Source organism: Quercus lobata, chromosome 7 (genome assembly GCF_001633185.2).
Source record: "Quercus lobata isolate SW786 chromosome 7, ValleyOak3.0 Primary Assembly, whole genome shotgun sequence".
In the NCBI taxonomy this organism is placed as follows: domain Eukaryota; kingdom Viridiplantae; phylum Streptophyta; class Magnoliopsida; order Fagales; family Fagaceae; genus Quercus; species Quercus lobata.
The window spans coordinates 29,157,799-29,173,124 of NC_044910.1; the positions used below are offsets into that span (position 1 = coordinate 29,157,799).

Genomic DNA, 15,326 nt, shown 5'->3' on the forward strand with positions numbered 1-15,326 from the left:
TAGGCTTGTGATGTATGGCTATGGTGAGGGCTATAAAGAAAAGATAAGGTTTTAAGCAAATAGAGCACTCTCACTTCTAAAATATAATTTTTCTCAATCCTTTGAATATCTCAAAATACCTCTCTTCATCAAATTTTTTTTATTTTTTACTGACTTCTAGTCGTCACTTATCTTTTGACGTGAATGCAGGCATTTGTGATGGATGCACCCAGTTACTCAACAAGTCACAAACTTGAAGTGCTTTTGCATACTCATATTTCAAGTTACGGTTTGATGTAAGAGTAAACATTGGTAATGAATACCCCTAGTTACTAAGCAACTCAAAACATTGGAGTAGATGGAACTTTGTACAATTTTCTTCTTCTTCTTCTTTTTTTTTTTTTTTTTTTTTTTCAAACACTCATATATCTTCTCTTTTCTTCAACCCAGTGTAAGAATAGATCAGTTGGATAACTAGGGATAAAGATAATAAAGAGGTAAGCTTGAAAGGCTCAATCGATTCAAAGAATGCCTAAATCACTTCCCAAGTAATATTCTGTATAATTCAACAAGTTCTAGAATAAGTAGAGACCATCCAAATTTACAAAATTCACATAAAATTTCTCTAGGTATGCACAATGATTAATGATCATATCAATTTAAACAAGATCAAGTAAATAATTAACAACTGGACTTAAGCAATGAGAATGATTCCTAAAAATTATAAGAAATTTCAACCATATTCTTACCATAGGCAATTTTTTTTTTTTTGAAATATTAAAAATAAAATCCCTTCCCCCAAACTTAAATTTCACATTGTCCTCAACGGGAAAAAGGAAGAAAAACTAAATAAAAGAATGAGAAAGGAAAAGAGATGCTCCCCTGATTTTTAATTGAATATTTTTCCTTGAGATGCAGCCATGTACCCATTGAAGATTTCTTTGGTCTCTTTATTCCTACAAAATGAAATAAAAACAATAAGATAAAGAAATAAAAACATAAACAAAAAAAATTAAAAAAAACTTGGGTTGCCTCCCAAAAGCGCTTTATTTAACGTCTGTAGCTAGACGTTATCCTCTCATCCTTATTTACTGATGAGCTCAATGGAGTATTTTTCTGAGTTAAAGTCTCCATCCATATAGGGTTTTAATCTCTGTCCATTTACTTTAAATGTCCCTTTTTCTTCATGATGGACTTCAACCGCCCTATAGGGGAAAACTTGGGTTACCACAAACGGTCCTGATCACCGAAAGCGCAGCTTTCCTAGAAAGAGTCAAAGTCTTGAGTTAAATAATAGAACTTTTTGCTTGACTTCGAATTCCCTACTTAGAATATGCTTATCATGCCATCTCTTAGTTTTTGTAAATTCGAGCATTCTCATAAGCATCATTGCGGAACTCATCCATCTTATTGATTTGCAATATTCTCTTCTCACCAGCTGCTTGTAGAATAAAGTTCAGTATCCTTGTCGCCCAATAGGCTCTGTGTTCTAGCTCCACCGGTAGATGGCATGCTTTTCCATAAACGAGCCAGTATGGTGACATCCCGATCGGTGTTTTGAATGCTGTTCTATAGGCCCATAAAGCATCTTCTAATTTTCTCACCCAGTCTGTACGAGAGATATTCACAGTCTTTTCCAATATACGCTTCAACTCTCCTTTATGCACCACTTCTTGCATTGATGGGTTCAATCTTCTCTGGGGTTGGACAATCGGCTTATATTTATCCTCCATTAAAATCTTATGTGTACAAATTTAAGGACTAATTCCTTTGATGTCAGAGATGGTCCAACACAAAGCCATTTTGTGTTCCCGCAAGATTCTCAGCAACTTTTCCTCCTCTACATCACTCAAAGAACTGTTAATAATAACTAGAAAATAAGAGTCTTGGCCTAAGGAAGCATACCTTAAATTTGATGGAAGCGGTTTGAGCTCAAGTTTAGGTGGTTCCTCTGGTGGAGATGTTGGCTGACATGTTTTAAGTCTTCCACTTTTGGTTACATTGAAGGAGGAAAGAGTGGTGTAGCCTCCAAATATCTTTCACACTCTTTAAGCTCTTCATCATTGAATTTTTCAGGTGTAGAGCGAGTAAGACATACCACAAGTGGTAACTTTAGAAAATCAATTGCACAAGTCTCATCTGCCATGATCACGTCTCGGTCACTTATTTGAAAAGAAGAATGTGTCTCGGAAGGAAATTTCATAGGCTTAAATACCTCAAAAGTGATCTCATCCTCTCCGACCCTCAAAACAAGTTTTTCTTGCTGGACATCAATTAAGGTTCTCCCCGTCGCAAGGAAAGGTCGACCCAATATCAAAGGGATCTCCTCATCCTCATCCATATCAAGGACAATGAAGTCAGCCGGGAAGATGAACTTGTCAACTTTCACTAATACGTCTTTAATGACTCCTCTTGGATATTTAATAGATCTATTCGCCAATTGTAAAGAGATAGTGGTCGGCTTTACTTCTCCAAGACCCAATTTCCTGAAAACAGAGAGAGGCATTAGATTAATACTTGCCCCTAAATCACATAAAGCTCTATCAAAATAAGATTTTCCTATAGCGCAAGGGATAGTGAAACTCCCCGGATCTTTCAGCTTAGGCGGCAGCTTCTTTTGTAAGATTGCACTACTCTCCTCTGTCAGCATTACTGTTTCATGCTCCTCCAATTTCCACTTCTTTGATATAATATCCTACAAAAATTTAGCATATTTAGGCATTTGTTCCAAAGCTTAAATGAGAGGAATATTAATATGCAATTGCTTAAATATACTTAGAAATTTAGAAAATTGATCATCCACATTATTTTTTTTTAATCTTTGCGGAAAAGGAATTGGTGGATCATAAATTGAAGGAGAATAAGTCTCAAAAGTAACTTCCCTGGATCTTTGGATTTTGAAGCTCTTTCATTCTCCTTAGTCTTCTCAGCTTGCTCCACTTCTTTCATCTCTGACTTGACTTCCTTCATCTTTGACTCCTCATTATCCATAGCTTCATCTTGTTTGGCATTTGTTACTTTTGGCTCCTCATATGTTCGTCCACTTCTCAATGATATTGCCTTTACATGTTCTTTCGGATTGGTGACAGTGTTGCTTGGCAAAGTTCCTGCAGTTCTTTCTGTGAGCATGCTTGAGAGCTGACCGATCTGCACCTCAAGATTATGGATTGAAGCTGAGTTGTTTTGGATCGCCATGTCTGTCTTCTGTATGTACTGCATGAACATGTCCTCAAGTGTTGTCTTCTTCTCTTGATGTGGAAATTGCTGAGGTGGTTTAGCCTGCCCTTGGTTATTGCTCCATGAGAAGTTAGGGTGATTCCTCCATCCAGGATTGTACGTGTTTGAGTATGGATTATTTTGACGTTGAAAATTTGACAAGTAATTTGCTTGTCCATAACTCGATTGGGCAAAAGGATTTCCCATTTGGCAGTCGACACTTGAATGATTTCTTGCGCAATGATCACAAACAACATTAGTTTGAATAGCATTAACATTCATTTTACCTAGTTGTTGAGACAAAGTTGCCATTTGTGCCACCAATGAGGTAATAGAATCAAGTTCTAAAACTCCAACTGTCTTTCTTGGCATTGCTCTTTCTGTAGGCCATTGATAGTTGTTGGATGCCAATTCTTCCAGAAGTTCATAGGCTGCCTCATGAGTTTTACTCATTAAAGCTCCACTAGTTGCTGCATCAACTGTAGATCTGTTTGTAGCTCCTAGACCATTGTAGAATGCTTGCACTTGAAGCCATGCTGGAAGGTCATGATGAGGACACCTTCGCAATAATTCTTTGTACCTCTCCCATGCTTCATATAATGATTCACCCTCCAATTGGACAAACATGGTGATATCATTCCTTAGCTTTGCTATCTTTGCGGGAGGGAAATATTTTGCTAAGAATTTTTGTGCCAACTCCTCCCATGTAGTAATGAGGCCAGGTGGCAAAGAATTCAACCAAACTTTTGCTTTATCCCTAAGTGAGAAGGGAAAAAGCCTTAGTCGAATCGCATCATCTGTCACTCCATTATGTTTAAAAGTATCACAAATTTCCAAGAAATTTGCAATATGGACATTGGGATCCTCTTGTGACAGCCCCTTGAACTGGACAGTCTGCTGTATCATCTGAATGATGGCCGACTTGATCTCAAAATTATTGGCTTGTATGGCTGGCCTCCTTATGCTTGATATAGCTCCATTGACCGAGGGCATAGCATAATCTCTTAATGCCTTTTGCTCTTGATCGGCCATGTTAGATAGAGATGTGTTGGCCTCTTTCTTCTTTTCTTTCTTGAGCTGACGTAGGGTTCTTTCAATTTCAGGATCAAAGAGTGTCTGCTCTAATTTAAATCGGGGCATGCACTTCTAATTCCTGAAAAGAAAGAAAACAAACTCAGATGCACCTAATTTAAAATTTTTTTTATTATTAAATAAAATAAAATCCAAAGTAGTAAATATCTAGCTAGTATCAATATCAATAACAAATAGTCAATCCCCGACAACGGCGCCAAAAACTTGTTTACAAAAAATAATCTGCAAGCGCACAGAATCGTAACAAGTAGTAAAGTGTTTTTAGAAAACGAATGTCGAACCCACAGGGATTAACTATGTTATTGAATACCGAAATTCACTAAATTAATTACTATTTGGAAAATCGAAAATAAATGGAATGTTATACTATCTGAATTAAATTAAACTATTTAATAAAAATAAATCTACGAATAAAAAGAATTAACAAAACGTAAAAATCTAACAGTGTAAAAATATAATAAGAATGGATCTAGAGCAGTTGATTTCACCTAACAAATCCCACACAATTTATTCTTCCTAATTATTAAATTCTAATAATCTCCTATTGATGATTAAAAATTCCTTAAGTATTCAATATCTTCTCTCGAATAATATCAAAAATATCTTCAAATAACAATTCCATATCTCTATGTGAATTTAATTAATTGGAGACTCATTACGTACTTTGAATTTTCTGAAAAATCACACTAATCGCGGTAAAGCATCTCTGCTTTCGCTCAACTAATGGTGTTTAATTCTAGAACTAAAATAACAAATCACCTCTCGGTCTCATTTTCATTCAATTGATCAATCAATAATTCGTAAAAAGAAATATTAAGCATTAAGAATAAGAATTAAACACTCAATCATGGAAATATTAAAAATAAAATAACTCAGAATATAAATTGTGTGTTCATTGCTAGACTACATCAACGCTCTAGAAAATAAAATTTAGTTCATAATAAAATTGAAAAGAAAAAAAAAAAACTTATGTGTTTCATCTGAATTGGTTGATCAACATGAAGCTCTCGCCTTTGTCCTCAGATCCTCCTCTTCAGAAAAAAAAAAAAAAAAAAAAGCTTCAATGTGGCACCCCCTTTTCCTCTCAGGTTTCCCTTCTCTCTTTTTTCCCTAAAGAGCCTTTAAATAGGTCAAAGAATCTTATTCCCGTTTAGAGAAAATCCCAGATTTTTAGGCTTCACTTAACCGACTATTTTGGCCCATTTAACTTCAGAATTCGGACTTTTGGTAAACTACAAAGTTGTAGCCCTTTAAGTTAACTTTCCAGTCCAATTTGAATCATCTCGATTGGACATCTGAACCCAAAGTTATGCTGAAAATACTAACTGATGTGCAGGCTGAAATCCTAATCCGAATTGGACTTGAATTTGGTGCAAATTTCCTTTGATTCCTTGCTCTAGTTGGACTTAAATTTAATTGGGTTGGTCTTCTCTTGAATTCATGCCTGGCTGGATGTAAGTTGACTTGATTCAATTGGCCTAGCCCCACTTTGCATGTAAAGCCCTTGTAGATTAATTTGAAATTTTCTCATTTCTTCAAAGCACAAATAAATAGATAAATATAAATAAAAATCAAATCAAATCAAAAGAAATAAAGGAAAACTAGCAATTTTAATAAATAAGAGGATAATAAAAATCATGTAAAAATTACACTTATCACGCTGCTACACATCGAGGGAGATCAAGTGACGTTGGGTGATGATGCGCACGAGGTAGGCGGCCCTAGTGACAGTGGAGATTGGCACCGCAGGTCCTAGCGAGTGAGATTTGGTAGTTGGGTTTGTCTCTGGTTTTGGGAGAGTAGCAGGGCTAAAAGGGAAAAACAAAATGAAATGAGAAGTGTGAAGGGGAAATGAGAGTAACAAGGCTGAAGGGTGAAGGGGAAATGAGAAGTGAAGGAAATGGTGGGGAATGGGTCCCGTGGGCAGGCTAACAAAAGGGTCTAATTTTGTGCTTAAGTATGGTCCCACAAAAAGTTAAAATATTTGAGTGATGTGAAGTGAAAATAGTGTGCCAAACGGGTGGGTATAGGAAATTGGGGTATTTTAAGTATTGAGTGATGAGTGACGAAAATTGAGTGAAGAGTGATGAGCGATTGTTTTCAAAAAACCAAACAACCCCTTAGCCTTTTCTTTTTCCTTTTTCTTAAAAAAAAAAAATACTCCAGTATGGAAAAAAATATCACCCACCAATTAAAAACAAATAAAATGAAAGATGATAATATCGATGCTCTTATCTTCTTGTGTGCTCATTTTTACACTTGCTTAAATGTTGATGAACTAGACTATTTGCTCATTCGTACGTGGAATAAGTGAGGCCTTGTTTGGATTTTGGTGAACTGAGTTAACAAATCTCAGTTTTGTTAACTTATAACCCAATTTTGGTGGGGTCCATGGGTAGTAGGCTTGTTTGGGTGATTATTCAAACACTTAACTTAGTTAACATATCTCAGTATTTTGAGATATAAGTGAGCTAATTAGGAAACCTATTGGAGGTGTTTTCAAGTGAAGAGTTTTAAGTGATCAGTAGCAATTTCGTAAATTTCCAGCACACAGGGTCCCACAGCAATGTCTTTTCCCATCTTTGCAGGTGTTTGTGAGCAACAAATCTTTTTACCTCATTACTTTCCCAACCACCACCCAAATCACTCATCTTCATCACTTTCCCTTCTCCCTTCTCCCAAACCCACAGCAGCACAATCGAAAATAATAAGCTCCAGTTCCGTCGATCAGCACAAGGCCTAGCTCTAACACTGCTTCGTTCACCGATTCCATTTTCCGGTGAGACCCAAACACTCCCCCTCCATTTGTTTACATCTCGAAACTGCTAGGTTCTACCTTGGAGAATTGAAGAAATAAATAGCACAAGAGAAAAAGGTGTCAATGAAAAAATAGAAAGACAGTAATGCAAGTGTTAAAGAAAGACAATACAAGCTTAAAAAATGGAAAGAGAAAACAGATTTGGATTCCCATGGCATACCCAGCAAGAAAAATAATTTTTGCCTAAAATTTCAGAAATAACGAGGGAGGAATCCATACACTGTTCACTTGTAATTCTCGGGGAAGCCATCGAATTCCTTAGGCAAGTCAAGCGACCACCAATCCGGATGAGGAACAGTTATAGAGTAGAGGACCGACTCTCTTTCTCTATTGCTGGGTTCGAAGTCAGGATCGACGCTAAAGGATGGAGGTGTAGCGGCTTGGGTTCAAGGATGAGGAAGGAGGATGATGTCGTGGTAAGGTGACATGGCGGCGGCGCAGGGGGGGTCGGATGGAGGAGTTGATGCTTGGGTGGTCTTTTGGGTTTGGGATTTTAAGAGGTGAAGACATAGGCTGCTGGAAATAAATGGGAAAGCAAAAATGAGAAATGGAAACCCAATACTGAAATAGCAACGCGGGTAGCCGTTCTGTGCCCTCTGCAAGATGGATAGTAAGCGGGTCCCACAAAATGTGAGTTTTTTGTGTTTTTAAGAAGAAAAAGTTAACCGGGTTTAGTTGCCAAACAGTCTTGGGTTTTTTTTGTGGATTTTTGAGTGATGAGTGATGAGTGATGAGTGATGCTGAAACCAAACAAGGCCTGAATAATTAGTCTCCACTTGCTTGTCTGCCTTTGCCATTTGTGCCCGAGAAGATCCCTATATTACTAAATTGCACACGTTTTTATTTATGTATTTTTTTACTATTTTTTTCTCATTATGATAACTATTAATGCCTTTTCACCGAGCCTTGACAAAATATAATATTGGGTCATTCGGCAAAAAAAGAAGAAGAGAGTTTGGACCCTTGTACATATAAAGAAAATAATAGTTAAAAAAAAAAAAAAAAAAAAAAAAAAAAAAGAAAAACCAACAGTTTTTTGGGAATATTTTTTTTAGGAGGCTAGCCATTGGTTCAATTGGCCAATGTTTAGTTTTTCAGAAGGATCTTTGGATTAGCTCAAAATTTGAAAAAAGAAGACCAAGTCAAAATTTTGAATTCTCAAATTATAAAAAGTTTTAAGAACGTGTGTTATAAAAATTTATTTTAAAATTTTAGGGGGCCAATATAGCTCTGCCATTGATCCTATAATATAACATATATTTATGCGAGAGGAAAGTGTAATATACCATTATCAGTTTTATTTTTATATTCAATAGACACAATAGGGAAATGGAAATTTAAATTTTGGATATCTCCTTTCGAAACATAAAAAAAAAAAAAAAAAAGTACTAAATTGAACTTTAATACTTGTGGCATAATACACAACTAGCTTGTAACCTCATGTATATGCATGGATACACTTAAAATTATACAATAAGATATATAATATAATCCCTATATATATAATTTAAATACTATTGATAGCATTTTTATATTATGTTAACTCTTTAAAAAAATTTGTAAAGACATTATTAGGTATAAAATGTAAATTGTCTATTTTTTAAAAAAAATTATTGTGAAGCACCTTTTTTTTATGATTCATTTATTCTAGATTCTTTGATTTTTGTACTTAATAACTCACTTAAATGAATATTTATGATACGATCCCACATTTGATTTTAAAATTAAGACTCTTTAAGAATAAATAATTTAGGACACCTAGCGCAGAATTGGAATTCTAATTTGAGTTTCTCTCAACTTCACCTATTATTTTATACTAGCTTGTAACTCCATGCATATACATAGATACATTTAAAGATATACAATAAGATGCATAATATAATTTATATATATAATTTAAATACTACTGATAATCATTTTTATATTTTGTTAACTCTTTAAAAAATTTTGTAAGGATATTATTAGGTATAAAATGTAAATTTTTCATGTTTTTTTTATTTTTTTTTAATTTTTGTAAAGCACTTTTTTTTTTTTTTTTTACAATTCATTTATTTTAGACTCTTTGATTTTTGTAGTTAATAACTCATTTGGATAAATATTTATGAAGTGATCTCACATTTAATTCTAAAATTAAGAAATAAAAACTCTTTAAGAATAAATAATTTAGGACACATGGCACAAAATTGGAACTCTAATTTGGAATTCTAATATGAGTTTCTCTATTATTATTATTATTATTATTATTATTATTATTATTATTATTATTATTATTATTATTATTATTATAAATTTTATTTTTTTTAGTTATATGATTATGTTTTCTATGGTTTATTATATTGGATTCCTTGTTTTCTACACTAAATTAACTAATTTGGCACAAAAATTTAAAAATTTAGATTAGATGGGACACCTAATACAAAATGAAACTCTAATTGAAATTCAATTTTTATACTAAATTAACTCACTTGGCACAAAATTCTAAAATTTAGATTAGATGAGACATATGACGCAAAATTAAACTCTAATTGAATTACAATTTTAAGTTTAATTTGATTTTCTCTTTGCTTTACCTATTATTATTATATATAGATATATAAATTATTCTAACCTCTTTAAATGGAAGGAAAGGTGGAGATAAGTTTCAACCTCAATGTTGGGTTAAAATAGCTTGACCCCAATAAATTAATTCAATTATCCAAGTTGATTAATTAAGTTCAATTGCATGCAAAATGTGAAAGCACCAACAAATCACCAAAAATACTAAGTGCAGCAGAAAATAAATTGGACACGATGATTTGTTGACAAATGGGAAAAACCTCGTAAGGCAAAAATCTCATCAGGTGATTTTAAGTTCACCACTCCCAAGAAGCCACTAATCAACAATCAAGCGGTTACAAATATAAGGAATCTTACCAACTACCATGATCTATCCCGAAATACCAACTTACAGTTAACCTTTTACTCCAATACCCAATTGGACTTGATCTTGTAGTAGTCTTTTTTTCCTTTTGATGCACAAACCTCCAATTTTTAACTAATTTTTTTGCATAGATCGCAGTACGTGACTAACTCCAGCAATTTGAACAGATGTTGTTGGCTGCAAAATTCTTCACTCCATCAATAATGAAGATTAGGAAGTACTTGGTTACAAAACCTTATGGCTTACAAACACAGTAGCTTCACACAGAGAAAATAAATCTCTTGGTCTCTGTATCCATATGTGATGGCTCTTAAAATAAGTCTTATATATGTCTAGGGTTATGAGAAAAGACCCTGAACCAATACTTAAGCCTGGGCCAAATTTCAGATCTAGAAAACTGAAAATCATAAATCTTGATAGATTGAGCTGCTGTCAAGCTATCTATCGAGTTTCATATTAAGTCTTGATAGCAGGCATCTTTTGAGCTATCTGTCGAGTCTTAATGAACAACTTTTCTTCACTTGTTTCTTGAACAAATCTTCATGTCTTTAATACTTGACTTGAAAAACATATTTCTTGAAGTACTAAACCTATCTTAAATCTACCAAATTACAAGTAAAGTGCATTTTGTCAAATGATTAATCAATTACAATAAATTATGACCCTAACACTCAAGATAATTTTTTTTTTTTTTTAATTTTGGATATTTCAATTATTAGAACAAGTAAGAAAAATGATTCTAAATTTCTCAAAAAGAAAAACAATGGAGAAAAGGGGATTCAAATCTTTGGCTTTCCTCATAATATACCACATACTATGATAGACTAATACTATCATAATTGTCTCCAAATTTTAGAAAAATATTAATTTAATCATTTAGCCATTATTCTAAATTATAATAAAATTAATCTCTATAATTCACCTTATTGTAGTGACAAGTAATTGCATCATGAAAATTTATCCACTACTCCAAGAATACGATAATAATATACTCTCTGTTCTCATATAAATAAAGAGTTTACTATAAATATAAAGAGTTTACTATAAATATGTAAAAAGAAAGAGTACACGATTATTGTATTACTTAGTTGAAAAAAAAAAAAAAAAATACCCTTCCATCAGACACATGTTGACACTGGATGTCTCAAATTACTAAGAATTTAAGACAAGTAATGGACAGTTAGAATTGGAAATGGGTTTAAGTTAAAATAGGTTGGAACGCTAAGCCCAGCACACGAGTACACATTACGCTATGCAGGGCCTCCGTATATCATTGCCAGGCCTAGATTGGGTCAGGAGCCCATTTCCATTGTACATTCAGTCGGATGCGATCCTCAGGTAAAAATAAATAAAATAAAATTGGATGCTAAATTGGATGGTACAACACTCCTCTCACGTGTATCCTATTAGCACCACATTTATTTTAGATTCATAAATTATTATAAAAATAAAAAGAAGAAGAAGAAGAAGAAGAAGAAGAAGATTATGTTAATAGAATTATTGTACTTCTTTTAAGTGCGAAAACCCAAGTTAAAAAGATTACATTGGATGACATAAATATTTGGTTGGAAAGGGAAGGTGACCAAAATTCCGAACATACATACCCTTATGAAAAGGGCAGTTCATTCCCAGAGTAGAAACATCAATTGATAAGGGAGCAAAATAAAAGGCAGCACCATATATAGAAGAGTGTTTTTTTTTTTTTTTTTGATATATATAGCTTCCCTCAAATCACTATAAATTTTAAGAGTCAATTCAACAAATTTAGTCTCAAAGTAACCTTCTACATTAGACTTTTTGACAATAATTAATACTTAGAAAAAGAATTAATTATAAGATGTTTATTAGTACAAGTCACGCTTGAAAGTCGTAAGCTTCTAATGCTGTCCTTGTTTCTGAAGCTTGATCCAAAAGGATCTCCACTTTAATAATCTAAGCCTTATCGCAGAGACTTCCACGACTTGATTAGAAAAGCTTTGTCGTAAATTAAACAGGCAAGCTTGGCTGCCAAAGAGTTAAGTATAAATAAAAGCATTATAGAACCCAAAAAAACTGTTTCAGTTGGTCCGAAAGGACATATTTCTATTCCACGTGTCAAATTGACCTACAATCTAACTATTATTCTTCTATTAATTAATTGATGATGAAACAGTCGGTTACAATGTCACTTACATGAATTTCCTCTAATGAAGCCTCAACATGGTCATTGTCAAGGTTCATGATCAAACCCTCACATCTTAATGTAATTGTATTCATGGACGGTGGTAGATTCATGCATTAGCAACACGAAGCCACTTAATTAAATACTATCTATCTTATCAGCACCGTAGCTCTAAGAAGTGTCATTCAATCTGGACATTAATTGTCGTCATGGTATCATGCTAAAGGCTTGGCTCTACCAGATGCTGCCACTTCATTGATGGGGGGGCCCATGTAAGCTCTCACGAATGGTGAATACAAAGTCATTAAAAAATCACGACTGTCCATTCATTCAATGCTCATCTTAAGAATAATCTTGTTAGTTTTAAGCCCAATTTCAAATTTGGAAACGTGTTAAGGACACATTTTTAATTACTTACTTTCTTTTATCGCAACTGTAGCTAATTTTGAGTGATGGAAAAAATAATAAGTTTATATAGAAATGATCGTCCATCGTTTATAATCGAGCACTTCAACAAGTTCCGACAAAAAATGTGACAAAATGATATGATCTTAGAGTACCTAGACTTTCTTTTTGCTCAATAGAAAACCTGGTTCAAATCATGCTTCATTTACAAGCTGCATAACGCATCTTTTCTTTCGATGCCTCAAAACCTAGTGGTTATCAAACTCATTTAGTCTACGATTCATGATCTTTGCATACATCCCCACAGACCAGTGTAAAAACTGAAAAGGCAACGGATCAAAAGAGCCTATAAACCAATCTGAAAATTCTCAGGGTCTCAAATCCATGAGATGTGATATCCGTACTTTATCTTTATTGCAACCTTATCATACAAGATGACATACTTACATGACAGTCCAATTATAATGAAATATGTGCCTTCTATCCATTAATTATTAGAATAATTACTAAATAATTAAATAAACTTTTTAAATAAAATTAAGTTATAATTTATTAGGTTATAAGAGTAGGTGATCTAAGTTGAAATCTTGTCTCTGTTCTATTTTAATTTAAAATTTTCAATTGTTGAACTTAATTCACTCGTTAAAGTTTAGTTTAGTTTACAGTTACACATGGAGAATGATTGAATAATAATTAATTATAATTCTTCTACTATTTTTTTCAACTAAAATGAAACAATCAAGAATAAATAATTATATATATAATGAATTTCAACCTATGATATTCAAATTATATATTTACAATTTTTTTCATGATGATAAAAGTATAAAATGAACATCACTAGCATTAAACCTAAATATTTAATATGATTCAAATAGTGTTTATTTTTAAATGTGTCAGGTGTGTTTATAGAGTGGTATCAAATGTATAGGTAGATTGATTTGTAACACCAAAATATGTTGGTTTTGTTTATGCATTCAAAGCAAATATTAGTATGGAACTATGGATACCAATGCTGATACAAGAATGGTACGTCACAAAAGAAGTCATTTCATAGTAAACAGGTAATAATTCTCATAGTTAATTGATAGTATTGTTCTTATTAAATTCTAGACCATTTGACAAAAAGTTTCTTTAGTTAGAGGATCTCTTTTAAATAAAGAAAGCTAAGACATTTAAAGTTAGATAAAGATTCTTTTCTTTTTCTTTTTTCTTTTTTTGATAGATTATTTATTGATTTTGATTTAATTTCATAAATCTAAGAGTGTTGATGACATGCACTTTAAAATTTCATTCAAACAAATAAGAAATCATAATTCTTTTTATATTAAAAAAAGGTGATATTCCAACTTTTTTATTATTTTACTCCTTATCTGTTAAACACATCGAAAATTTCATGAAAAGTATAATTTCTAAATTTATGGCACATCCTTCAAATTTTGAGCCCACCACAAAAATGTCTCCCACAAGATAATAAGAAATCATATAATAGTTACTATCCAAAAAAAAAAAACTATGCTACTGTAATACTATTACAGTACAGGATAAAGCAAAATGTCCAAAACACCCATTATATTGTAAGGCTCCATATGTAGAAATCAACTAGGGAGGTCTTGCAAGTACCATGCAGAGACGACAGAGCATAGATTATTTGACAAAGTTGCATGATGACAACTGAGTTGGAGAATAGGAGCGCGTGGCTATGACCTACTTCGCGAGATAACTGGTATAATTATATATATAAATATTTAAAGAAAGATGCAACTTGACCAAAGGGCCCGCTAAAGTAGAGCCTGGAGAGGCGGCCATATCCAAAAAAAATTATAGATTACACACAAAAAGTTAAAGTCCTTAACCAACAAAAAGAAAAATCGAAATGTAAAGATCAAAACTTTCTCTTGAATCTAGACAATGAGATGAAGCCAAATGAATGAAATTGCAATTTGGTTGGTTCTATTGCACTTAATAATAATCCATTTAGGACTGATGAATCTTGAGTTGACAAGTGCCAATGTTTTAAGTGATCATAATCTATCTGAAATTGGAATTCAACTCTGGCTGAGTTTTTTTTAAACTTCTGTTTTGATAATCGAAGCTCTGAAGGAGGTTTATAAAAAAAATCCTGTATTGCTAAACCCCTAATGTATATAATGTGTTAAATGATGGTTTATAAAAGTTTACGTTGCTAAGATTTTAATTCAAGGAAGGCAAGATTAATTATTAAAAGGCATGTTTGAAAGCATCATTATTAATTCAAAAAATATTATCTAATATAAGTAACAAATTAAATAATAAATAAAAATGATTTAATTGATATAAAAAAATATAATATAAATGTAATAATCCGGAAAAGAAAAAGAAAAAACAAATCTTGAGCAAGGATTTGTAATAAGATTTGAAAGATCCACAACAATATAATTTATTTAGGATTTAATTGGGACTCAACATAATTTAATTATAATAATATTTCTCCTTAACCTTAAATAACTACAAGTGTTTATTTCATATAATTAAAAGATAAAAATAAAAATAATCAATATGTAATCAATAACATATTAATTTACACAAGATTAACTAAATATAATAAATTTAAAGATTTCATTTGAATAGCTAAAATTACACTGAAAATAATAGCAAATATGATATTTTAATCCAAATAGTCAAATAATATTACCCAAATTGGAAAAATTATTAGCTTTACCAGAAAGAGTGCTGAAGTGGGATAATTACCCCTG

At 32.5% G+C, this 15,326-nt stretch overlaps 3 protein-coding genes and 1 non-coding gene across 4 annotated transcripts; 1 reads left to right on the top strand and 3 right to left on the bottom strand.

Moving 5' to 3' along the window:
• Nucleotides 1-1,331: 1,331 nt before the first annotated feature.
• LOC115951858 lies at nucleotides 1,332-1,712 on the bottom strand. The gene has a single exon (XM_031068989.1). The coding sequence runs from the start codon at nucleotides 1,710-1,712 to the stop codon at nucleotides 1,332-1,334; it is 381 nt and encodes a 126-aa protein (XP_030924849.1).
• Nucleotides 1,713-1,975: 263 nt separating this feature from the next.
• On the bottom strand, nucleotides 1,976-2,629 carry LOC115951859. The gene has a single exon (XM_031068990.1). The coding sequence runs from the start codon at nucleotides 2,627-2,629 to the stop codon at nucleotides 1,976-1,978; it is 654 nt and encodes a 217-aa protein (XP_030924850.1).
• A 164-nt stretch (nucleotides 2,630-2,793) lies between these two features.
• LOC115951860 lies at nucleotides 2,794-4,227 on the bottom strand. The gene has a single exon (XM_031068991.1). The coding sequence runs from the start codon at nucleotides 4,225-4,227 to the stop codon at nucleotides 2,794-2,796; it is 1,434 nt and encodes a 477-aa protein (XP_030924851.1).
• Nucleotides 3,737-3,843, top strand: LOC115954346. The gene has a single exon (XR_004083886.1). It is a non-coding gene; the product is annotated as a small nucleolar RNA R71 (small nucleolar RNA).
• Nucleotides 4,228-15,326: the final 11,099 nt, after the last annotated feature.

Excerpts from the sequence above, each read along its gene's own strand:
- LOC115951858 (XM_031068989.1), bottom strand. The coding sequence starts at position 1,712 with ATGGAGGATAAATATAAGCCGATTGTCCAACCCCAGAGAAGATTGAAC.
- LOC115951859 (XM_031068990.1), bottom strand. The coding sequence starts at position 2,629 with ATGCTGACAGAGGAGAGTAGTGCAATCTTACAAAAGAAGCTGCCGCCT.
- LOC115951860 (XM_031068991.1), bottom strand. The coding sequence starts at position 4,227 with ATGGCCGATCAAGAGCAAAAGGCATTAAGAGATTATGCTATGCCCTCG.